This window comes from Anomaloglossus baeobatrachus, chromosome 6, assembly GCF_048569485.1.
Source record: "Anomaloglossus baeobatrachus isolate aAnoBae1 chromosome 6, aAnoBae1.hap1, whole genome shotgun sequence".
NCBI lineage: Eukaryota > Metazoa > Chordata > Amphibia > Anura > Aromobatidae > Anomaloglossus > Anomaloglossus baeobatrachus.
This window is the reverse complement of record NC_134358.1, coordinates 271,967,489-271,993,922: the sequence shown is the minus strand read 5'-3', so window position 1 is coordinate 271,993,922 and position 26,434 is coordinate 271,967,489. Positions and strand designations below refer to the sequence as shown.

General features: G+C 41.7%; 1 protein-coding gene across 1 annotated transcript in view; it reads right to left on the bottom strand.

The window, feature by feature from the left end:
- LOC142243201 (cadherin-9-like) overlaps positions 1-26,434 on the bottom strand; it is a 408,827-nt gene that overhangs the window by 160,740 nt on the left and 221,653 nt on the right. Inside the window, exons 3-4 of the mRNA XM_075314856.1 lie at positions 23,426-23,720; positions 684-803 (exon numbers count right to left, since the gene is read on the bottom strand). Coding sequence (XP_075170971.1) covers positions 684-803; positions 23,426-23,720 — 415 coding nt within the window. The remainder of the gene's footprint in view (positions 1-683; positions 804-23,425; positions 23,721-26,434) is intronic.

Sequence of the window (26,434 nt, the reverse complement as noted above, 5' to 3'; positions counted from 1 at the left end):
TATAGGGATAAAGGGGGAAATCAGGATTATCAATATAAATATGACCATAAAGATAAAATAAATTATGTTTAAATATATGTCAAACAATATATATGAGCTTTACGTGCTTAAGAAAAGAAAACAACTTTTTTATGGTTCACTTAAGATAATATGTAGGAAGTTACAGAATTGTAAAGCAGGTAGTCAGTTCAAAGGCGGGCGACTAGACTATTACAAGGAATGGAAGGCCTCCCATATGATGACAGGTTGAAAAAGTTAGATATGTTTAGCTTAGAAAAAAGACGTCTCAGAGGAGATCTCATTTATATGTATAAATACATCTGTGGTCAATATAAAGGACTGGCGCATGACTTATTTCTTCCAAAGACAGTACTAAGGACCAGGGGGCACTCACTGCGAGTGGAAGAAAAGCGATTCCGATAGCTAAATAGGAAAGGGTTCTTTACAGTTAGAGCAGTCAGACTGTGGAATGCCCTACCACAAGAGGTAGTAATGGCAGATACTATAACAGCTTTTAAAAAAGGGCTGGATGATTTCCTCAGTACACAAAACATTGTTGGTTATAAATGACTTAGTGACCAAATGTAGAACTGGTGGAGGAAGGTTGCACTAGATGGACCTAGGTCTTTTTTCAACCTAAGTAACTATGTAACTATGTATAACAGCTTGATTTTTGTACTTACCTGTATCTGGGTCAATTGAGAAATAAGGCTGTCCCAGAAGAATACTGTATACAATCCTAGCACTATTTCCATATAAAGGATCATCAGCATCTATGGCAGTTACCTGAATGACTGAGGTGCCTGAAAAATAAGAATAGTGGGATTAATAATATAACAAGGCTTTTAAAAAGATATTAAAAAGTTATTCTCCTCTTTGGTAGTGCACCACCCTTTGCTTCCTGCATAGCTTGGTTGAGCCACCGGCCAGAATGATTTGATTTTTGTTGCTGAAAGCCAAGGTAGTATTACCTCTTCAGCACAGGAGGAGTGCAGAGACAGCAATTAGTGAGTTAGCACTACCATTCGCGGGTGCTTGTTACTCATAATGAGCAGTAGAATGCTTGGACAGGCTTGACCTGTGTACTGAGTACAATGGAATTCAATGTGGCTTAAGCATTTTTCTGGGAAATCTTCTGAAAAAAAGCTTGAGTTTCCTATTTATCTCCATTATACTTGGGTACTCGAGTTGCCCCCATCTGAGCATCTAATTGCTCATTACAACTACCGAGCACTTGAGCATGTTAGTGCTCACTCATCACTAGCAGTAATCTATCCAAGCCACTGCAAGCTCTATAGCAAGAAGATTGCAAGTGCTGTGCTCCTTATTTGAGAGACCAGCCATCCCTGATAGACTTCTGTGGTGGCTGGTAACCTTAAAAATTCCTATATTCTTGTTTTTATATGCACTTTGCAATTTTACCCATTTAAGAAATGAAAACAGCTTTAATAAAACATTAGTCAATTAATATTATGACATGATATGAGCATGTGCAGCCAAAAAATAGTTTACATTAGCTTATCTAATCTGAAAAGGGATATAAATAAAAATAACTTAAAATAAACTAGATTGGCACTAAAAACAAAATTATAGTTAATCAGGTTACTATAGCAATTGCTTTGCTAAGGTTTACTGCAATCTTAGCAATTTCCCACATTAGATGCCAAAGTGTCCTCACCATCTAACCACTTTGACAGAATGAGGAAAGAGCTCCCAATCTGCCCTTTGTTAGATGGCGACTGGCTACATTATGAATGGCCAGTATGTATTCCAGAGGTGGTTGGTCATTGTCCTCTGGGATGTAAACTTGAAATGTCTACTCTAGTACCTGTACTGCCACACACTTTGTAAAGGAGTTCAAGGGCCAGGTATATGAATACCTAGAGAGATGGGTGGGTCTGGCTACCCACATCTCCACCCATGGGTGTGTCTCATATGTTTTGATGAGACAGTTTGTTTGGCACATTGCAGTCAATATGAGAAGGTTGTGTGTGAAGCTTCTTGGAGAAATCCTCTGTGTGAAGAGATGACTTGGGAGTCCTGACTGAAACAATGGTAAAAGGTATTAGAGCCTCTCTGTAGGGACACCCTGAGAGAAGAGAAGGTTCACTTTGTCTGTCAGGGGTCAGTGTATGGAGGGCTGTGATGCTCTGGAAAGATACCTTTGGAGAAGGTTACGGTCATGATGTGAGTACTAATTGGGGTCTGTGGAACCTGAGTGGCCTTACCGCAAATGTAACAGACTGTAAATCCATGTCATATTGTGATCCTGATGAAGTCGTTTATGTGTATAAGTTGGTTAAACTTTTAATATGGTTTGTGTTCCTGTGCTACCTCGCTGAAGCAAGAAAAGTGAGTACCTCATCACATTAAGTGAGTGCAATATCACACCTTTTTAAAAGCATAATAAAAGGCTAGCTGTTGGCATAAACCCTGACTGCCATTGCATGGATATTAAAAGTCAGACATGAAGTACAAATAGTTGCATTAAGACATGGCATCTAATAATTTTCACCCCGGTCTGGCATATAACACAACTTACGTAGACATAACTGTCACAGAAATTCAACCTTGCTGGAATCTCAGTCATTTTAGAATAAAAGTAAGTAGTTTTTTTATTTATTACTCTCATGTAACCTGTCTGCAAGTAAGATTTTTTATTGTTTTACAGATGCTAGATGCATCTCTAATTAGGTAGACAAAAGAAAGAATGACAAAACAGTGAAATAAGTTATTCCCTTGAAAAGAACAGCAAAATAGAATTTGTAATATTATTTTATTTATACTTTTGTTACATATATCTAGGGGCAGCCATCTGGCTTGAACGGTTGCTGTGAGTTCTTAAAAGATGCTTAGAAATTTGATTTTGAGAAGCTGAATTTTGTTTACTTGCTCTGAGACATATGCACAGGTCACAGTTTAGCAAAGGAGCAGAGGAGGGCTGTGCTCATTATGTATGGTTTATCATTATAATATATGTTCTTAGCCTTCAGCTTTATAATGCAGGTGATATTAGTGTATTTTATACCTCTGGTGGTGATAGCAAGGTGATTGCTGAGAACAGAAATCTGTAGAACTGAAGGTGTCAACCTCTTGAGAAAATCAGATTAGTGTTAAATCTATAATATTTCTGGATGAATTTGATAAAGAAAACAACATGAAAAAAATAATCACATTTCAGTGTTCCTACTTTTTTTTTTTTTTTACTTTTTTTAGTCATGTTTTGACATGTTTTTTTTTTTTCCAGCGGAAGTGTAGCATACTCTATAAATGGTGGTATTTTCAACATTACAGTAAGTTTTGTACTGTATCAAACCATTGTTATATGATATAAAAGTAAATTAAATATGCAAACAAGTAAAGAGAAAATAAAGAATGAAAACTTAATTAATTAAAAATGTAAGAAAAGTTTAATTTATAAATATAAATCAAAAATCTATAAACATAGTTGGCATCTTCAAGTCCTGAGTAACCCTAGCAATAAAACTTTCCTACTATTCCAAAAATGTTTTTTCTTCATGCTAACACACAAAAAATGAAAAAAAAAAACAATAAAAAAAGTAATGCAAAAAATGTATGACTGAAAAAGTTAACTTCATGGAAAAATAGACTTCATATGGCTTTGTCAATGAGATTAAAAAAAATATAATTCCGATAATAACGTTGTAGAAAAAAAATCTGGTTCCACTATAGTTATACTTACCCAAACAAAGTTATCACTTTTAGTGAATGGAGAGCAGTGAAAAAACCCCCCCGATCTTCTGCCTCTAAAAAATCCACCAGTTTTTCAGCATATAAGCTGCGGTCTTCACCAGTGGGATCTTATATACAACATTCTATCATGCTGTATACCCAGGCCGCTGTGAAGAATGTAAAAATCACTTTATAATACTTATCGACCTAAACCGGTCGCTGCGGTGGATGTGGCTCATATGGGGTTTCTGTTCTCTGGTGTTGGTGCCTCCTTTGTCAGCCATCTTTGTCCTCCATCTTCTGAAGCTGCTGTACATGACGCGTCCGACATCATACACACTCACTGGCATTCAGGTCCTGAGCAGGGCAGATAAAGTATTGTAGTGCGCATGCGCGAGACCGGCGAGTGTGTATGATGTAGACACATCATGCACACAGGCTTCAGAAGGAGGATGAAGATGGCTGAAAGAGCAGGCGCCAGCACCGGAGGATGAAGACACCCATTTGAGCCTCAGCAACGGTTTAGCTGAGTATTATAAAGTGTTTTTTATGTTCTACACAGTGGCCTGGGCTTTTATATACAGCATGTTAGAATGCTGTATATAAAAGAGCCCAGTGGTGGTGACCGCAGCTTATAGAGGAAAAACCTGGTGACAGGTTCCTTTTAATAAAAAACAAGCAAAATATATTTTTTTCCACAAATTGGTGCCAATAGAAACAATTTCCTCATAGAAATAAAAAAGCCTTTACAAGTGCTTTTCATTAAATTAGAATATTATCAAAAAGTTAATTTAGTTCAGTTATTCAATACAAAAGGCTGTAAGCCATAATCATCAACATTAACAGAAATACACACTTAAAATAGATCACTCTGTGTGTAATGACTCTATATAATATATGGGTTTCCCTTTTTGTATTGAATTACTGAAATAAATTAACTTTTTGATGATATTCTAATTTATTGAGATGCACTTGTATATTCTTTAGCTATGGCAGTAAAAAAAATAAATTGTTATAGCTAGTAGTATATGACCACTTAACTCCTTTACAACCTTTGGTGTACTGATATGTCCTAGGTCAAGTCCCTTGCTTTGATGCGGACTAGAACTCGCATCTTTCCCTGCACATGTTGGCTGATCTTATTAGAGATGTTGCTTTAACAGTCACGGGGGGATCAAAGCCCTGCCCACAACTGGTAACTAGTTAACTACAGCTATAATTCCTTGAAAACAATGTCTAACACTTGCCAGAGTGGAGCGCATCATTCCCTGGTCCCATCAGTGGCCCCAGGACATTACTGCAAGGTACCAATGGATTGTCATGACCACCAGAGAACATCTGACGATCCCTGTGTCTGTCATGACAATCTTTCTGTGAATGCCAAATGTGATTAGACATTTATAGAAGCATTGCTCTGTACAGCGCAGGAAATAAGTTGATCGCAGCTTCAGGTCACCTACGTGGACTAGTAAATACAGTAAAAAGTCAGAAAAAAGTTTTAAAAACAGAAAAAACAGCAAAAATTCAAATCACCCCCTTTTGCCACATTTAAAATAAAAAATTAAATAAAAAAATTACACATATTTGGTATTGCTGCTTTCAAAAATGTCCAATCTATCAAAATATTAAATAAATTAATCCAACCAGTAAAAAAAAATAAAAAATGGCAGAATTATGTTTTATAGCTGCTACAACATTAAATAACTTGCAATAAGAGATGCTAAATACATTGTATATACACAAAAATGGTATCAGTAAAATGCCATCTTAAGGTGCACAAAATAAGCTATCCCATAGCCCCAAATCCCTAAAAAATGAAAATGTTACGAGTCTTAGGAAAAGGCGCCAAAAGCTGTTTTTTTTACAAACTTCATAATTTTTCACTATTTACATTGATAGAAAATTATGCGTTTGGTATCAATCTATTCATACTGAACTGGAGAATAACACTGCCAGTTCAATTTTACCATAATGTGAACATTGTAATAAACCCCGAAAGTTATCATGGAATTGCACTTTTTTGCAATTTCACCATACTTGGAATGTTTTCTTGTTTTCCAGTACACTATATGTTAAATGTAATGTTTTTATTCAAAAGTAAATCGACATTATAAACCTATGTTGAGGGAAAAATAAAAAAGTTTTGATTCCTGGAAAAAAGGGAGGAAAAATGAATGAAAACAGAAAATTGCTAGTTGGTGAAAGGGTAAAAACAAAATATTTTCGTTTTTTTTATTGTGATATTGTATTCAAACTAAAAACCTAAATTTTGCATCAATTTAATTGTACTGACACTACCTCAAGTAATAAAGTTGTCTTATCAATTATACCACAAGGTGAGCATCCATATATACAATATTGCCTAACTGTAGCAGGGAGATCCTACTAAACATTTTACAGGTAACATGTCTCCAGTTGCAAAAGCTGGGCACAATAGAATATTTTTGATTCTTACGCTGCAAAAATGACTGCATGCTTATTTCAAGAAAATTGGGTTCAAAATAATTACTACATCTATAGAGAAATTCCTAGAAGAATGTTCTTTTCAAAATAATTTTTGGGGTTTGGGTTGGTCTGGCACAATGGAATTAAAACTTTTTCCAACAAAATCTGCATTCAGAAGCCAATTAGCGCTCTTTCCCTTTCAAGCTCCAGGTACTGAAAAATTGATTTACAACTATGTATGGGTTAATGCCATATTAGGAAGAAATTGTGTAAAAAAATAATAATGTGGTTTCCATTTTAAAATGTTAGGCTAAAGCAAAGTTTTAGAGTTAGAAATATAATTTTTCAAGTTACAAAATTCTGTGAAGCATCTGGGTGATCAAAATTTTCATTATACCGATAGATGAATTCCTTGATGAATGTAGATTCTAAAATGGGTAACTTATTTTTTTTTTATGTTTTTGCACCTCAGGTGCTCTGTAAATTTTACATTACACCCCCAATCTATACCAGTCTAAAATCAAATAGCATTCTTTCTTTTCTAGCCATGTCATGCGCCCAAACAGTAGTTTCTGACCAAATATGGGGTGTTATCACTTTTAAGGTAAATTGCTTTACAAAATGCAGGGTTAATTTTCCACTAATACATCTAGCAAAAAGTTTGTGGCTAAATCATTTTAGTGGAAAAATGTAACTGACACAACGCTAATAGTGTCATGACAAATGAAATCTCAAAATCCCTGTGATATGTACTAGCACTCCAAAATAATAACCCCATGAAAAAAAGACATGTCAGATATGAAAAATCTAACCTGGTTAAGAATGCCAATAATGGCTGGGACTTTAAAAAGTACACCGTTGACTCAATGCTCCCAAAAAGACAATTGCAAGAATTTTCTTTTAGAAAAATATTTAAAAAGCATGGCATGTCTTGGCAAAAAGAGTTGAAAATGTTAATTATTTTAAATGTCCTTGTTTCTCTGTCATGTATTTCATGGATCACACCACTGCGTGGTCCGTGGGACATCAGTTCTGCCAGAAAAAAATGGACATGTCTCGGTGCGGCAATCACAGACACACATGTACGCCGCACGGAGACACGGTCAGTGAAAAATCACTGATGTGTGCGCAGACTCATTGTTTATAATGGGTCTGCGTATGTCAGTGATTCTGGTACGTATAAAAAAGCACAAAAGTACCAGAATCGCTGACGTCTGAAACAGGCCTAACACACAGCCGTTACCTCTTGGGTTTGAGGCAACCTCATCTTAGTCCATACACCCGCTTCTAATATGCGCCGCCCATCTATAGTAAATGACGAGAAGGGGTTAATATTTTCTGATTCAATAGCTGCATTTTAGTAAAGTTTATTTTTTGATTTTATTGCTGCGTAAGCAATTGCTAAAGAAAAAAAGTTACGACTAGTGATGAGCGAGTATGCTTGTCACTACTCGGTACTCGCACGAGTATCACTGTACTCGGGCTACTCGGCGGGTATCGAGTAATTTCGCGATACTTGTGCTGTACTCGTGGTCTTCATCCCTGCATGTTGGCGCTCTTTTGAGAGCCAGCCCTCATGCAGGGATTGGCTGGCAGACCACTGCAATGCCACAGCCCTGTTAGTTGTGGAATTGCAGTGATAGGCCGGCCTGCACAGCGTGACCGAGCCTTTATACCGGCGGGCGCGCTGTGCTCTGCACACAGCCATCTCATATTCCCTGCTTTCCCCGCCCACAGGCGCCTATGATTGGTTGCAGTGAGACACGCTCCCATGCTGAGTGACAGGTGTCTCACTGCACCCAATCACAGCAGCCGGTGGGCGTGTCTATACTGTGCAGTAAAATAAATAAATAAATAAATTTAAAAAAACGGCGTGCGGTCCCCCCAATTTTAATACCAGCCAGCTAAAGCCATACAGCTGAAGGCTGGTATTCTCAGGATGGGGAGCCCCACGTTATGGGGAGCCCCCCAGCCTAACAATATCAGTCAGCAGCCGCCCAGAATTGCCGCATACATTATATGCGACAGTTCTGGGACTGTACTCGGCTCTTCCCGATTTACCCTAGTGCGTTGGCAAATCATCGTAATAAGGCGTTAATGGCAGCCCATAGCTGCCACTAAATCCTAGATTAATCATGTCAGGCGTCTCCCCGAGAAACCTTCCATGATTAATCTGTAAATTACAGTTAAAAAACACACACACCCGAAAAATCCTTTATTAGAAATAAAAAACACTAACAAAGTCCCTCATCACCAATTTATTAACCCCGACAAAGCCCTCCATGTCCGGCGTAATCCACGGACCTCCAGCATAGCGTCCAGCTCTGCTGCATGCAGGTGACAGGAGCTGCAGAATACACCGCCGCTCCTGTCAGCTTCACACAGCAACTGAGGTGAGTAGCGCGATCAGCTGCTGTCAGTCAGGTAACTCACAGCCACCGCTGGATCCAGCGGTGGCCACGATTAACCTCAGTGACAGCTCAGCTGATCGCTATACTCACCTCAGTTGCTGCGCGGAGCTGACTGGAGCGGCGGTGAGTAGCGCGATCAGCTGAGCTGTCACTGAGGTTACCCGCGGCCACCGCTGCATCCACCGCTGGATCCAGGTAACCTCAGTGACAGCTCAGCTGATCGCGCGGCTGTCTTCAGTTGCTGTGTGAAGCTGACAGGAGCGGCTGTGTATTCTGCAGCTCCTGTCACCTGCATGCAGCAGAGCTGGACGTGACGCTGGAGGACTGTGGATTACGCCGGACATGGAGGGTTTGTCGGGGTTAATAAATTGGTGATGAGGGACTTTGTTAGTGTTTTTTATTTCTAATAAAGGATTTTTTGTGTGTGTGTTTTTTAACTGTAATTTACAGATTAATCATGGAAGGAATCTCGGGGAGACGCCTGACATGATTAATCTAGGACTTATTGGCAGCTATGGGCTGCCATTAACTCCTTATTACCCTGATTTGCCTACACACTAGGGTAAATCGGGAAGAGCCGGGTACTGTCCCAGAACTGTCGCATCTAATGTATGCAGCAATTCTGGGTGGCTGCTGACTGATATTGTTAGGCTGGGGGGCTCCCCATAACATGGAGCTCCTCATCCTGAGAATACAGCCTTCAGCCGTATGGCTTTATCTGGCTGGTATTAAAATTGGGGGGACTGTACGCCGTTTTTTTTAATTATTTAATTATTTATTTCACTGCACAGTATAGACACGCCCACCGGCTGCTGTGATTGGGTGCAGTGAGACACCTGTCACTAAGCGTGGGGGCGTGTCTCACTGCAACCATTCATAGGCACCGAAAAGCAGGAAAGCAGGGAATACGAGATTGTTTAATGAGCGGCCGGCTTTTTCAAAAGAGGAAAAGCCGCTGGAGTTTTGTGAACAGCTGTGCAGCGCCGCGGCAGTGATCGGGGAACGGTAAGTAAGAGAGAGGGGGGAGAATGACTGACAGACTGTGAGAGGAGGACAGAAAAGACAGAGAGAGACCGACAGAGCGAGACCGACCGACTGGAGATAGAATGAAAAAAAAAATGACCGACATTGCTAGTAAAAAGCACAAAACGTGCGTTTTGGACATCGGAGTGCCACACAATGTTTTTACGTAAAATCTTTCATGTAGTAATCTCAAAAAGTAACATACACCAGCTCTATCTCACTATTGGGTATCTGCCCTTAACATTTCCGCCATGAAAATTCATTTTGGTGTCATTTTGGAAGGTTTTCTGGTGAGTCCATAAAAATGGCGTAAAACTGGGAAAAAATTGTTCACAGCTGTGACTTTTGAGTGATAAATGCTTCAAGGGGTCTTCCCCATGCTGTTGCCATGTCATTTGAGCACTCTTCTGAGACTTTTGTGACATTTTTAGGGTTTCTACATGCTGCCGGGGGTCATTTCAGAAAAATACTCGGGTCTCCCATAGGATAACATTGGGCTCGGTGCTCGGGCCGAGTACACGAGTATCTTGGGATGCTCGGCCCAAACCTCGAGCACCCGAGCTTTTTGGTACTCGCTCATCACTAGTTGCGACAGCTAAAATTGAAATTCTCCTCTGGACTAAACTTAGGGGTACTTTGCACACTACGACTTTGCAAGCCAATGCCTGAGATGCCAATCGCGATATTCCCCGCCCCCGTCACAGCAGCGATATCTTGTGATAGCTGCCGTAGCTAACATTATCGCTACGGCAGCTTCACATGGACTTACCTGCCTTGCGATGTCGCTCTGGCCGGCAACCCACCTCCTTCCTAAGGGGCGGGTCGTGCGGCATCACAGCGACGTCACACGGCAGGCGGCCAATAGAAGCAGAGGGGCGGAGATGAGTGGGACGTAAACATCCCGCCCACCTCCTTTCTTCTGCATATCCGGCGTGAGCTGTGATGACGCAGGTAAGCTGATGTTCCTCGCTCCTGCAACTTCTCACACAGCAATGTGTGCTGCCGCAGGAATGAGGAACAACATCGTACCGTCACTGCAGCGAAATTATGAAAATGTTGGACACTACATCGATGATACGATTACAATGTTTTTGCGCTTGTTAATCATATCAAAAAGGATTTACACACTGCGATATCGACAGCGAGGTTGGATGTGCGTCACTTTCGATTTGACCCAACCGACATCGCAGCTGCGATGTCGTAGTGTGCAAAGGACCCCTTAGTGTGACTGTTGCCTTCCCTAAAAGGTAGTTTGTTATTTTTGTTATTATTCTGTGGTTACGTGACTAATAGTCTTCTAAAGAATTTTAGATTAATTGTACTCATTTTCTTCCTTGAATTGTAGTAAAAGTCTTTACTTGAACAGGCCATGAGCAAGAGATTATATGATAGCACATTGCTTCAATTATCTCAGAACTAGGAGGAGACAAGAAATCAGAAATCTATCCATGGTTGCATTGTGCCATGTGCACATGTTAAGTATTTGGTAAGTTTTTTACTTCAGTATTTGTAGCCGAAACCTGGAGAGGAACAGTCAGTGGAAAAGTATAATAGAAAAACATGCATCACTTCTGTATCATTCGCCAACTCTTGGTGTTGGCTTACAAATATTTAGGTAAAAAGCTCCCCAAATAGTGTACATGGGCATGTGACCTTAAGGGAACTCTGTCAGCAAAAGGATGACTGTTCAAACCAAATATAGACGCTTGTTCATAATGGTGGGGCTAATCATTTAAGTACACCTTCCCACCTTCTTGCTTTCCATCTATCAACACACCATCCTCTGTTTTTTTATAATGTAAACTTTATTGATTTCCAAAAAGTATAACAAGATATAACATAGTATCTATGTCGAATGCAAGAAGCGGATTTTGTCTTGACTCTTTATTGTAAAGAGTACAATTCAAACATCATTAGTAACAACCATATCCATAACAGAGGGGGCGAGGAAAGTAGATAAGGAATGGAGAAGAGAGGATAGAAGAAGCAGAAAAGCAGAAAAGTTGGGACCAGCTAAAAGAGAGAAGAAAAGGTGCCATGCTAAGAATACAAATCAAATTGCTTACGTTCTTCTACTACCTTACAACTTAAATAAAATTTAGCAAGTTCTAACACAACTCACAATGGAATATAGCAACCGATCCAGATACAAAAAAGAAAAAAACATAAATTAGTCATAAGAGTAGTTGGAGTACTGAAACCACTTTGCCCACTGAGACTAAAGGGTTCTTTAAATGCTGCGACATCGCTAACGATATATCGTTGGGGACACGGTGTTTATGACTCACATCCGGCGTCGTTAGCGACATCGCAGCGTGTGACAGCTAGGAGCGACGATCAACGATCGCAAAAACGTTAAATCGTTGATTGTTGACACGTCTTTCCAAATCATAATGTCGTTGGTGTTTCATTCCGCAGGTTGTTCGTCGTTCCTGCGGCAGCACACATCGTTGTGTGTGACACCACAGGAACGACGAACATCATTCTACCTGCGTCCATCGGAAAGAAGGAAGGAAGCAGGTGGGCGGCATGTTCCGGCCGCTCATCTCCTCCCTTCCTCTTCTATTGGGCGGCCATTTTGTGACGCCGCTGTGACACCGAATGTACCTCCCCCTTGAAGGAGAGATTGTTAGGCAGCAACAGCGATGTCACTGAACAGGTATGTGCGTGTGACGCTGCCGTAGCGATATTGTTCGCTATGGCAGCGATCACCACATGTCGCACGAACGACGGGGGCGGATGCTATCACTCGCAACATCGCTAGATATCGCTACCGATGTCGCAGCATGTAAAGCGCCCTTTAAAGTTGGTCAGACTGCTTTTACTTCTAGCAATCAAGTGTTCCATAATTCAATTGTTGTGGATTTTACATATAATTTCCTGCATTGAAAACAATTTTGACGATTTACAATTAGATGCAATTCCACATCTGGCTACCATAAGAGACGAGCCCACAGGGTTGGGGATTACTCGTCACCGGGCTGCGGTGCTCTCCTGGGATGCCGTGGTGGCCTTGCCCGGTTCTGTGACCCCGGGTGTCAATAAAAGGCTGGGGATGGGGATGATGGGGTAGTTGGTCGTGACGCCACCTGTGGTATGCGGTTATGAGGGGAGCCGCCACTGTGGGTGCTTTCTCTTCCGGGGCGGATGACTATAGAGCATGGATGTTGTAGCTCTCCACCGGTAGAGCTAGGCCTCATGGAGGTTGATGGTGGTGGTAGTTTCTCAGACGCTGATAGTGCTGGGGTTGCGATGGTATGGGCACCGGCAGTAACGGGATGACACAAGCGGTGCAGTTCAAGGTCTCTTTACTCACTGCTCACACATTCAGCTGTTGGAAAGTGCCGATCCCTGCTGTGATGGGCTCCAGCCGATCCTGGATACTTTGGAGCTCGGGACCGACGGTCCCTTCTGTTAGTTCTTTTTCAATGGTCTCCCTCCACCCCAGCTCCTGGGCCATGGAACGGGTCATGGGGGCCTGCTGCACTCCCCGTGAACCCTGGGATTCCCCTTCTTTTCCTAAGAACCCAGGTCGAGCCCCCAGCTTCTGACCACAGGCTCTTAACTGTTAATTTTCTGACTGCTCCTCCTAAGTGTGATCTCACACAGACACTGTCCGGTGCTAATTGCCTATTGTGTGTAGGATGGCTCCTAACTTCCCACTGTGGGTGGCTCACATCCCGGGTTCCTGACTAGTGGGCATGAGTTCCCATACCTTGTGATGGCTACTCCAGCACCTACCCTAGCCCAGTCCCAGTGACAGAACCCCCGTGTTATGTGTTGGTTGAATGTGGTTGTGGTTGTTACCGGCAACAACCTCCTCTGCATCCCTGATGAATACTGCACCTTAAGTGAAGTGTAGTACCCTGTGGTGCCTGAAGCCTCAGGGGTACCACATAAGTACATGTAAAATGATCCCAGTGTCCTCCATCAGGATTTTGTCAAGATCCAGAGGTAAGAGAGCTGTGGCAAGACCCCACAGATGATCTGCATGTAGAATGGAATGAATCAGCCCATGGATCTGGCACCAATAATCTTGAATGTGAGTGCAGGACCACCAGACATGGAGAAGAGTACCCACCTCTTCCTGACACCTCCAACATATAGGAGAAGATTGGGAAATATTTTGCTAAGTCTATAGGGGGTAAAATATCACCTGTAAACAAGCTTCCGGGAAGCTTCCAGCTGATTAATGCATTGAGATGCTTTCTTATTAATTTGGAATAAGGGCCATTCAGATTCACCATCCTCTTCTTTGATTAATAACTTTGGCTTCATAAAACCATGAGCGCCTGCTTGGTTTGAACAATAAGGCCACATACAAACATTAAGTATTTATTGAGTTTCTTACCTCAGTTATTGTAAACCAACACCATGACTGGGAAAGAAAGGCAGAAATGATGCACGTGTTTCTATTTTCCCGTACGTTTTCTCTGATTGGTTCACTCTTGGTTTAGGCTTAGAAGTACTGAAGTAAAAAACTCACCAAATACTTAATACTGTCTTATTCTGTGTTGACAGAGTCCCATTAAGCTCCGTGGGGTGAAGAGTAGAGTTGAGCGCGGTTCGAGGTTCTCCAGTTCTAAGCTCGAGTGATTTTTGGGGCTGTTCGAGATCGAACTAGAACTCGAGCTTTTTGCAAAAGCTCGATAGTTCTAGATACGTTCGAGAACGGTTCTAGCAGCAAAAAGGAGGGCTTTTTACAGCTACAGTGAGCAGGAGCCATCGCTGGCAGCCTGCCACAAGCTGGTAACAAAGATAAACATCGGGTATCCAAGCAAAGCGCTTTGGTTAGTAACCCGATGTTTATCTTAGTTACGTGCAGGAAGTCCACACTTTCCCGCTCAGCTCGCCCCGCCCCCTCCTGCCTGCGGCATGTACACATACATACACACACACACACACACACACACACACACACACACACACACAACCCCCCCCGCTCGGCTTACCTGCGGTGATGAAGTCCCGCCATCCCGACCTCAGCGCTGTCACTTTCCTCCATGGTCCATGGCCGCCGCCGGCTTGTCACATCACCTTCTCTCGCTTCCGACCCGAGACTGACTAGCGGTGAAGTCACGGACCTCTCGCGATACTTGAGGGGAAGGCGCCGGTCATTGAACTCAGTGGGGCTGTCGGCAGTGCTGGAGATCAGCGCAGGTAATGTACCTAGCTGACAGCAGCACTTGTCACCCCCCTGCAGTGACCTGGGCTGACCCATTGATGTTAGCTCAGGTCACTGCATTGCTCTCCCAGCCAATGGGGAACATCCTGCTCTTCATTGACTGGGACAGTGTGGATTGTCATGGCAACCCCTTGGATTACAGCAGACCTGGATTTGTTTTTCAATCTAATAAATTGGTTAAAGAGGGAATGTTTTGGGGAGTGTTTTTTCAAATAAAAATGTGTTTGTCGTGTATTTTTTTTTTTATTACTGACTGGGTTGGTGATGTCGGGTATCTGATAGACGCCTGACCTCACCAACCCCAGGGCTTGATGCCAGGTGACATTACACATCTGGTATTAACCCCATATATTACCCCGTTTGCCACCGCACCAGGGCGCGGGATGAGCTGGGGCGAAGCACCAGGATTGGTGCATCTAATGGATGCGCCACTTCTGGGGCGGCTGCGGCCTGTTATTTTTAGGCTGGGGAGAGTCCAATAACCATGGACCTCCCTAGTCTGAGAATATCAGGCCCCAGCTGTCTGCTTTACCTTGGCTGGTGATCCAGTTTTGGGGGACCCCTACGTGTTTTTTTTTAATTATTTATTTAATTTAAAATAACAGCGTGGGGTGCCCTCAGTTTTGGATTACCAGCCAAGGTGAGGTTGCCAGCTGTGGTCTGCAGGCTGCAGCCGTCTGCTTTACCCTAGCTGGCTACAAAACTAGGGGGAACCCTACGTCATTTTTTTTTTCATTTTTTTGGCTAAATACAAAGCTAAGCACCCCTTAGTGCCACATGAAAGGCACCAAAGGGTGCTCCACTTTTTCTCCACTTTTTCTCCACTTTTTTTCCATTTTTTTCTCCACTTTTTCTCCACTTTTGCTCCACTTTTTCTCCATTTTTTTTCTCCACTTTTTCTCCACTTTTTCTCCACTTTTGCTCCACTTTTTCTCCACTTTTTCTCCACTTTTTCTCCACTTTTTCTCCACTTTTTCTCCACTTTTTTTCCATATTTTTCTCCACTTTTGCTCCACTTTTTCTCCATTTTTTTTCTCTGGTCGTTCTACCCATTAGCTCTGCCATGCTTACTGTAGCTCTACACCTACTGCACATGTTACTTTATGAGTGACATCTCTTTCGTACCAGAGCTGTCTAAGTCTACTCTGACCCCATATTTGTCATTACTATATTGTCCTTGTACTGTATTATGACATTTGTATCATGTGTTTCATTTCTTGCTGTGTTGCAATTTTTTTGCTGCATCCCAATTGTACCTCTACATTGTTCTAGTTTATGTTATTGTTCTCTCACTCTTATGTGATACTGATTATTGTCATTTTTCATGATTACATGCAGATAAGTCCAATCTGACGAAGGCTGAGGCAGAAACGTCATTTGTAACTTGTTTTGGACAAAAACATATATGCTTATGAAAAAATTTTTTTTCTTAATACGGACCAATAAAGAGTGATTTTGCATTACTATCCGTTGTGACTTACTGACTTAGTCTGGGAGATTTAGAGTGCCGAGGTTACTCACTAATTTTATCTATTATTACCTCTGAGCACCTATATACCAGTGAGCAGAGCTTCCTCTACAGTAGTTCTCCTGATTAGGCATGCCCTTACCTCATGAGCAGGGCATTGCAGCTTTGGTAGCAACCATTACGACATGGACTCTGCTGCTGTGGACCCGGGGAGAGTGAGTGCAGATTCATTGCACCCACACTCCTCACATGAAGGGTCCGCACTCCTAGAAAATGGGGGATACGTTCCCTGAGTGTCTCCCCCACATATTCTAGATGGTCCAGAGTCGTCGTGGGACCCCTTTATTTTTTTTCTTACAATAAATTGGTGAAAGAGGAAATGTTTTGGGGACTGTTTTTTCAAATAAATTTCTTTAGTCGATTTTTTGTTTTTGTTAGTACTGACAGTTTATGATGTTGGGTATCTAACAGATGCCATGACATCACAAACTGCTGGGCTTGATCTCAGGTGACTTTACAGCTAGTATCAACCCGATTTATTACCCCGTTTGCCACTGCACCAGGGCACGGGATGAGCTGGGGTGAAGCGCCAGGATTGGCGCATCTAGTGGATGCGCCACGTCTGGGGTGCCTGCGGCCTGCTATTTTTAGGCTGTGAAGGCCCAATAACTAAGGACCTTTCCACCCTGAGAATACCAGACCACAGCTGTCCGCTTTACCTTGGCTGGTGATCCAATTTGGGGGGGACCCTACTTTTATTGTGTAATTATTAATATTTATAAAATAATTATAAAAAAGAGCCTGAGGGGACCTCCACATTGGATCCCCAACCACGGTAAAGCTGCCAGCTGTGGTTTTCAGGCTACAGCCGTCTGCTTTACCCTAGCTGGCTATCAAAAATGGGGGGACCCAACGTCATTTTTTTTTTTAACTATTTTTTAAATAGAAAAAATTAATGGGCTTCCATGTATTTTGATTGCCAACCAAGGTAACGGCAGGCAGATGGGGGTGGCAACCCATAGCTGTCTGCTTTATCTGCGCTGAGAATCAAAAATACCGCGGAGCGCTACGTCATTTTTTTTAAAGATTTATTTTTACAGCACTGTGATGTCCAGCAATCAAAATACAGGGAAGCCCATTTTATTTTTAGTTATTTAAATAAATAATTAAAAAAAATATATATGGGCTCCCGCTGCATTTTTTGTATTGCTAGCGAAGGGTAATCCAAGCAGCTACTGGCTGCTAATCCCCACTGCTTGGTGTTACCTTCACTGGCAATGGAAAATCCAGGGAAGCATTTTTTATTTTTTTTGCCAAAAAACTAGAAAAAAAAGGACGTGAGCTTCGCCATATTTTTGTATGCTAGCCAGGTACAGCAGGCAGCCACGGGCTGCCTCCAACCCCCAGTTGCCTATTTGTACCCGGCTGGGAACCAAAAATATAGGGAAGCCCGTTTTTTTTTAATTATTTCACTTATTTCATGAAAAAATTAAAAAACAAATGACGTGGGCTTCGCCCCATTTTTGTGTCCAGCCGGGTACAACTAGGCAGCTGGGGATTGGAATCCGCAGCACAGGTTAGCCCGAGGTTTCTGGGCGCCTCTGCTGCGGATTTCAGTCCGCAGCCGTCCCAGAAAATGGCGCTCTCATAGAAGCGCCATCATCTGGTGCTGTATCCAACTCTTCCAACAGCCCTGGAGCCGGGTGGCTTGTTGGGTAATCATGAGTTAATACTGGCTTTGTTTTACTAGCCAGTATTAAGCCAGAGATTCTTAATGTCAGGCACGTTTGACCCGGCCATTAAGAATCTCCAATAAAGGGTTAAAAAAAAACACCACACAGAGAAAAAATACTTTAATAGAAATAAATACACAGACACATTAGAGACTCCATCTTTATTACCCCCTGTCAGCCCTCCACGATCCTGCTCTTCTGTCTTCTTTCTTTCTAGTGTAGTAGTAGTGACGATTGTAGTGAGGATGAGATTCACCAGCCCATCACTTGGGGCTGGGGAACCTCCATCCTCACTACAATCCTCACTAGTGTAGTGACGATTGTAGTGAGGAAGGATGAGATTCACCAGCTCATCACTTGGGGCTGGGGAACCTCCATCCTCACTACAATCCTCACTAGTGTAGTAGTAGTGACGATTGTAGTGAGGAAGGATGAGATTCACCAGCTCATCACTTGGGGCTGGGGAACCTCCATCCTCACTACAATCATCACTACAATCGGGAAGCAGCGTGCAGCCTTCACTCCGTGAGTGATCACTGCTGGCTGTCAGCGGTAACAGCGGTAACGCTGACAGACGTGTTACCATAGCAACGGTGCTCTCGGAGCCGCGGTTAGCGGTGACGTCACCGCTAACTGCGTTGCTATGGCAACGGTGATCTCCGTTAATGACCGGCTGTGTCAGCCGGTCCCTAACGGAACGGGGAGTCGACCGTGTGCTAGAGCATGTCGCCGGTACACGGCGATACACATATGTGCACCGTGTACCGGAGAGATGCACTCGCAGGTCCTACATGACGTGCCATAGTCATGTGACTAGTCTGTAGCCAATGAGATAATAGCCACGTGACTGGTCACATGGCTATTTTGACGTCACGATAGGTCCTGCATCTCTGCTGGCAGTGCAGGTCACCGGGAGGATTCAGCGATCATCGGATGGAAAAGCGGCAGGAGACAGAGTGCAGAAGGGATCGCGAGGACCGGTAAGTGTTATGGCAATGTTTATTAACTGTTTGTGTACATTTATAATGCATTTTTATGTGTTTGTGATTGCCTCCCATTATAGCCTATACGTTCGAGTTCGGTTCGTCGAACGTTCGACGAGCCGAACTCGAACGGGACCCCCGTTCGGCGAACCGGCCTCGAGCCGAACCGGGACCGGTTAGCTCATCTCTAGTGAAGAGGGTTTTTATAAATAATTGCTTTTCATAGTGTATACATATACAATATTATTTGAAAAATGAACATGACATGACTTTTTTCATTCAGAATATGACAGAAAAATACCTTTTATGTTAATGTCTCAAAGCAGACCCACGTTGAGTTTGCACGAGCATCTAAAGAAATCATCTTTCATCCAGAAAATGTGAATTATTTTTCTTCCTGTGGAATCAAGACTAAAAAGAGTTTTGCTCAGGCCGGAGTCACACTTACGAGTGACTTATGTATAACTCAAGCGAGTCTCGCATCGCATCACCCGACACAGCCAGACACACTCCGGACACAATCATCCCAGCTGCATATGTGGTGCCCCTGGGCTTCTATGGGGTAATATCTATCTTGAGTTAAGAGGGGATTAACTGTTGGTACCTACGCCAAACCACACACACAAATCAATAAGGTACATCCCACAGGTGGGTGGACTAGGGCTGACAGGGTAGTTATCCATCACAAAGCATGGGACTTACCCAGTCGTTAGGACAACCACTGGGGGCTGGAACCACTTGGTGTAAGAAATAGGCACTACCATCTCACTAGAGCAAACTTTCCCGGGCACAGCTTGGGATAACATCTGACACAGATAATGGGAGTACTTGGGCCCATGGCTTTGAGCTGGAGGATCAGCCTGGGTTCTGGATAGCAACCAAGGGACACTTCACTAGAAAGACTTTCACGGGTACTAATAGCGACAGTCGACTATCCGGGATCAACTGGAGCCTATCGTGGCAGAGATCGGTACTCTGGGGCAGTGCCTGAACTACTTGTGAGTAAAAGACCTAGAACTGCAGCCCCTGTCCCTGCCTCTCATTTGCCGTCACTGTCACCCAGTGCTACGGCACCAACGGGACTACCACCACCCCCGTCCGTTCTCCATCATCCTCCCCGGGGTAACCCCACTCCGCCTGTGGGAAGCGACAACATCTCGGCTGCGACCATTACTATCAGCCCTGGAGAGCAGCACCCGTAGTGGCGGCCCATCCCTGGCCACGGACCACAAGTGACGTCACGATCTAAAAAGACTTTCCTCACCATCACTACCACCCCAATCCTCCATCCTTCCTCCCATACACCGCCATCCTTCCCCTCCTGTACATCTCGGGGTCACGAAACCGGACCAGGCAACTCCGTGACGGTGCAGAGGTTCTGCATCCCCGGCCCGGCGACGATTCGGATTAACCCCCTAGGCCCCGGGGTGTTACGCATAGAAATACATGCAGCCGACCCGTTCTTGTCAGGAGAGTGCATAGCCATGCCAAGTGATGCAATGCGAGACTCACATGAGTCACTTACAAGTGTGACTCCGGCCTAAGTTAAAGAATTGTAATCTATCTGTAAAAAATAGATGCTATACAGTGACTCTATATAAAATTCATTTTTTAGTGCACCAATAGACTTGAATGCGTGAATCCCATCAGACAGAGAAACAAATGCATGCTGCATTTTTTTTCAAGTGCAGATTTGGTTCGTAAAAAAAAAATCACTTATTGAATAACATTGGTCTGACAGCTATCCATATGCAATCTGTTTTTCAAGGACAGTACTTGGTCTGGAAATTTACTCTCCTGAAGCTACTCTGATATTTAGGAACAGTAAAAACCTAAGAATGATGTAGTAACCCTTGTACACCAAGAGACTATTCAAAGACACTATATATTTTCAAAAGTTGTAAAGTTGTTTACCTTTTGTAATTTTGTCACAAGTTTATTGTCTTTTGCAGCAATTTTCATTTTGCATTGAGCTTTATATGGATGTATTGGGCTCACTTTCTTGCAAAAAATGAATTTAAGGTAAACACTGGTTATAAAATAAATATATAAAACTCTAATAAAAAATATATCTGCATAGAAGTATTTTATTTCACTACTTTTAGGTGGGCAGCTTTATTGTTGTCTTTTATAGGTAATATAAGTCATAATTTAACTCAGAATATTGTCACGTATTTCACAGATGCTTTTACAACCTTTCTTGTCAACTTCAAAACCTTCAGATATACAGCACATATAGACAATTACAAAAGTAATTTATAGCTGCCACTGTTACTTTACCAAAGATTGCTGAAGGAAAAGTTAATTGTTGAAGACAACAGTAAACTGTTCATATGACAAATAACAAAATAGCCCGTTTATCAGCTAAACAACATCTCTAGTTCTATTGAAATGTTCAATTTATTTCTTCTGTATTAATTTATGATCCATATTTTCTCCAAGCAATTACATTAGGCATTTTTTCAGCAAAATTTAATGCATTGACATAATAGGATATGCCTCATAGATCAATATGACAATGGGTGCCTGCACTGTGTAATACTTCATTTTGTTTTGGGGCAGTTGCCGAATTAATCTTTCTGCAGTTGTCTAAAGAAAAATTTATGAAGGATATGGGAAAATAAATGCAAATGTTTAAACATTAGCCAATGGTGAAGCACTCTGCTTGATTAATTATGCTACATATATTAAGTAGTATTGGTGAGCTTAACAACATTTTTCATGATGATAGTGTATCTTCACACAGAGTTTCATAGCAAAGACTTTTATGGTAAAAAAAATCTTTAGTAGAAACAGAAGCATTTTTTTGGTGCTGTTTTTGATGTTTTTTTGTCAAGGGTACATTTTTCAAAATTACTCAGTGAGCAAATATGTAGTTTTTCAAACCTAACATGGCCAAAAACGTCACTTAATTTATTTTGAAATGAGTAAGACTCTTACAGAGGGAGAAATGGGCCCACCAAACTAATATTTGTCATTAGAAACCCTTGTCATGGGTTGTCCCACATTTTGACTGAGACACATAGACAAATATGATACATATTTGCTAGAAATCTACTGTCAGTCACCACAGCTGGCAAAAAACTATCATTGGGTTGTCCCACATTGTGTCTTAGACAGCGAATACATATTCAATAGCAATTTACAATGATTTTTGATGAACTACTAATTACCATCTGAAAACTTGAATTGAGGGCCACAAAATGACATGGAGGAGGAGGGTAAAGCTTAATGCTACAATGAGCACATTGTAAACTGCTATGGAATATGTATTCAGTATGTCAGTCTCAATGAGGGAGAGACCGCCCAAATGTATTAGTAGGAACAGTCCTTCCAAACATATGTTACTGGGCCACCTCTGAGTGCTCAAACTCAGGTTTCCTGACACCTGCAGGCTCTCTGAAAACTTGAATTGAGGGTCACAAAATGATATGGAGGAGAAGGAGGAGGAAGTCAAAGCCCACTGCCACAATGAGCACATTGTAAACTGCTATGGAATATGTATTTGACTATCTGAGTCTCAATGAGAGAGGGACTGCCCAAATGTATAAGTAACAGCAGTCCTTCTAAAACATATGTTACAGGACCACTTGTCAAAGATCAACATACCAATGGGCACATAATAGCTGGCCTTGTAAAGTCCTGGGGAATAGGTAACTAGAAATTATGTATGATAGAGGGATCTACAAAATGGATGTCAGAGCCCTCCCAATTGTAAAAGTAAAAAAAAGCCAAAACACTACATGTGAACAATTGCTAAAAAGAATATATATATATATATATATATATTTTTTTTATTTAGCCTTATGTACAAGCGATTATGCAGCAAAAACGGTTAACCTTTTTGGCCTGTAAAATGCAAGTTAGGTTTGGTTTGGTAGGTGTTCTTGTGCATCTGTAAAAGTGGCGTAATACTGTGGCATCCTCATTCCCAGAAACCATATGTGAGTCAGAAATGCACGCAGGCATCTTCTCCAGGCTCTCCCCATTCAGTGTCATCACTTTCCCATCTATTTCAGCCTTTTCCTCAGACCCCCAGACCTCTTTGTTGGGTCCAGCAGAAAATGTTCCATTGACTTGCATTGTACTCGCTATTCGGAACGAATACACGAGTATTACAAAGTACTCGTTACGAGTATAGCGATTATAAATATTACTTTACAGACATAATTTTCTTTGGGGCTCATAATCTAAATTTCTTTCAGTGTGTTCTTGGAGTGTGGTACTAAAAGGGAATACCTGGAAAAACTCACTTAAACATGGGGAGAACATGCAAACTCCTAGAAGTATAAGGTTATTGGCAGAACATCTCCTGTTTACAAAGGCCATCTTAAAAATCATTTTACCCAGCATATCAAGAGTGTTCACATAGCAAATGAGTGTTCCCAGTAATGATCATTACTTATTATTTGCCTTTCTGATTGGGTGCCAAGTATATTTTTAAAATAGGAATGAGTGATAAATAAGATGTTAATTTTACTTACCAACTTCTGACATTTCAGGGACTGTTGCAGTATAAACATCTTGGTTAAACTTTGGTTCATTATCATTGATATCATGAATCTTAATTATAAACTCAGATTCTGGTTCAACTTGTCTTCCTGTTCTTTTGTCTATTGCTTTGGCTCGAAGAACATAAGTTGACTTTTCTTCTCTATCCAATCTCTTTGCAGCTTTGATATCTCCAGTATTTTCATCTATAATAAAAACACTACCGGCTCCATCTCCAGATAAAATATACTTTAAATTACGTTCTCCTTTATCTTGATCTGTGTACAACTGAATGAAAAAAAATATATATTTAGCAAGTCATTCTGCCCTGCTGAAAAAAATAACTAAAACATACAGAATTCTGAAATATCACAAAAGGGAAATGCTGTTCATCACTCATGTCCACTTGCTGAACTGCTTCCTGGCCCGAACGGGTAAAATCACTGTGCATTTGGCATCTTGAGTTCTCATCAAAACATTTGTTCACCTCAAAAAATATTGCACAAAATAAAATTAAAACTCTATGAAACAGACAAATGCTATAGGAAACCAAGGGGGCATCGCTCTTTTACCCTTTTTGTCTTATAACCTAAAGCTTCATCATTTAGAACGTCTAACTTAATGAACAAACACCTTGCTAACTGTTAAATTTGGGAGAAGTTGTATAATGTTTTAGATAAAAAAAAAGTCTAAGAATGTAACCCATTGACAATGCAGCTAATTTCCATGTTTTCATTTTGTTTTGTTCCTCATCTCCCTCCCAGGGCCTTAACTTTTTTACTTTTCTGTCAAAATAGACTTATGAGAGCTTGTTGTTTGTGGGACAAGTTTTTGTGGGACGAATTGTACTTTTAATTGCGTTATTCAATTTACCACTGAGAATGCTAAAAAGCAGGAAAAACATTTCAAAAGGGGAGAAATTGTGAAAAAATGTAGTTCTGACATTGTTTTTTGAGAACTCCTTTTAGAAAGTACAGTGTCTGCGAAAAATCACCTAGCAAGATGATTCTCTTCATCAGTATGATTGCAGTGATTCCATATATGTTCAGGGTTTTTTTTTATTATTTTAGTGGTGAAAAAAATCAGAAATTTGAAAAAAATAGGGGGGTTGTGTGGCTATGTAATAAGACCCATAATATTTTTATTTTTCAGTCAATGGAGCTGTGTGACAGCTTTTTTTTTGCAAAGCAAGACAACATTTTTATTGCTTCATTGTTACTTTAAAATAGATATGATATTTTGATTGCTTGTTACAGCATTTGTTATAGTATTGTATTGACCAACCATGGTCTACCTTTGAAGCGTGGCCATAGGCCATAGGATACCTCTATAATGAGGAGCACAGGGGTCTTCAACTGACCCCTGGCTATGATCGCCAAGCCGTAAATATGACATAGATTTGTGCACAGAATGATTTATGCCCTTGCTGGTGCACTTTTAATGCCTCTGTTAGAGCTTCACAGCACAATTTAACAAATTAGCAATCACATGCGGTGCTTTGCTTCACTCGCGATAAGTAGATGCTGGTCCTGGCTGTAATAAACAGACACTAACAGCTGAGTATAGGGCAACTTCACTCCATAATCCTACTCCATAAACTTGGATGTTGAGAACAAGTTAAAAGTATGGATGAACAGATCCGTGGATGTTCGTGTTCGCCTGGTCAGGCCACATTGTAGTTAAAAGTTTGGTTCGGTACCACAATTTTACCCCAGAACTTGACCCCACACCCCAAACCCTATATGGGGACCCAAACGTTTGGGATGTAAAATGGTCATAGTAAGGAATAGGGTCTGACAAAGGAAGCAAAATGTGGGTAAAAGAAGGATAATTGCCCTGCAGACAAATGTGGATAGGAAATTGACTTTGATGGGTTCTGTCACCAAAGCAATCATGATAAAATAATAAGTGCCCACTACAGAGACTGTTGTCAAAGTTGACATTTTGAGAGTGCCTCTACAGACCCTGTTTTCACAGATCCCCACAGAGCCAATATTTTAAGAGTGCAGCAAAAGAGCCTGTCTTTAGGGTTCCTCATAGAGCCAACATTTTAGAACTGTAGCTATGGAGCAACCCACAGAGCTAACATTTTAAGAGTGCAGTCACATAGCTTGTTACATTTTCCCCACAAAACAAACAGCCACTTTAAATTAAACTAGAAAAAAAAAAAATCTTGAACCAGAAGGAGAAGGTCCAAGTGGAGGAGGTGGTTAAGGTAGAGGTGGACGTGCCATTGGAGATGGAAGAGACAGAGAAGGAGAAGATAGCCAATATATTTTTTTTCTTTTAATGTGGGGAACACACAAAACATTGGGCATGGCAGATTGAATGAACAAACTGCGGTCGAGCTTAACAATGAATGGGTGATGGGTGCAGTTAGTATACTTCTGTGGTAAGTTAAAGTTATGATGAATGTAAACTTGCGCAGGTTGGCTGTGGAAAGACAGATGCACATGTGTGTCATCACACTCCCTGCCATGCTAAACACACCTTCTGACAGTACACTTGCCGCAGGGATGACCAGCACCTCCAAGGCATAAAGGACAAGCTCAGGTCATGTGGACAATTTGGAGGCTCAAAGTTTAAGTGGGTAGACTGATAATTCAGTATGTGGACACATATGGACACATAGTATTCCACCATGTTGTTGAAATGCTGCCTCTTGGTGATATGAACTGTATAAGATGGTTGTGCTGGATGTTGTGGAATGCTGAGGACGTTTTTCAACATTTTTGCCAGACTAACCATCCATTTTAAGGTAGGACCAGTCACCCAGCTGCATTGGCAACTTTCTTTTCCTCTGCCTTGTGCTTCCAATGAGCCCCTGCTGTCAGGTGAGAATGCCGTCAGTAGTACATCAACCAGTGTGTGCTTGTATTCCCACATTTTCCAATCATGCACCAGTGATGGAAGTAAGGATGCCACATTGTCCTTGTAGCAAGGATCCAGCCGAGTGGTATTTCAGTATAATCCGCACTGGTAAGAATCTAGGCAACTTGGTG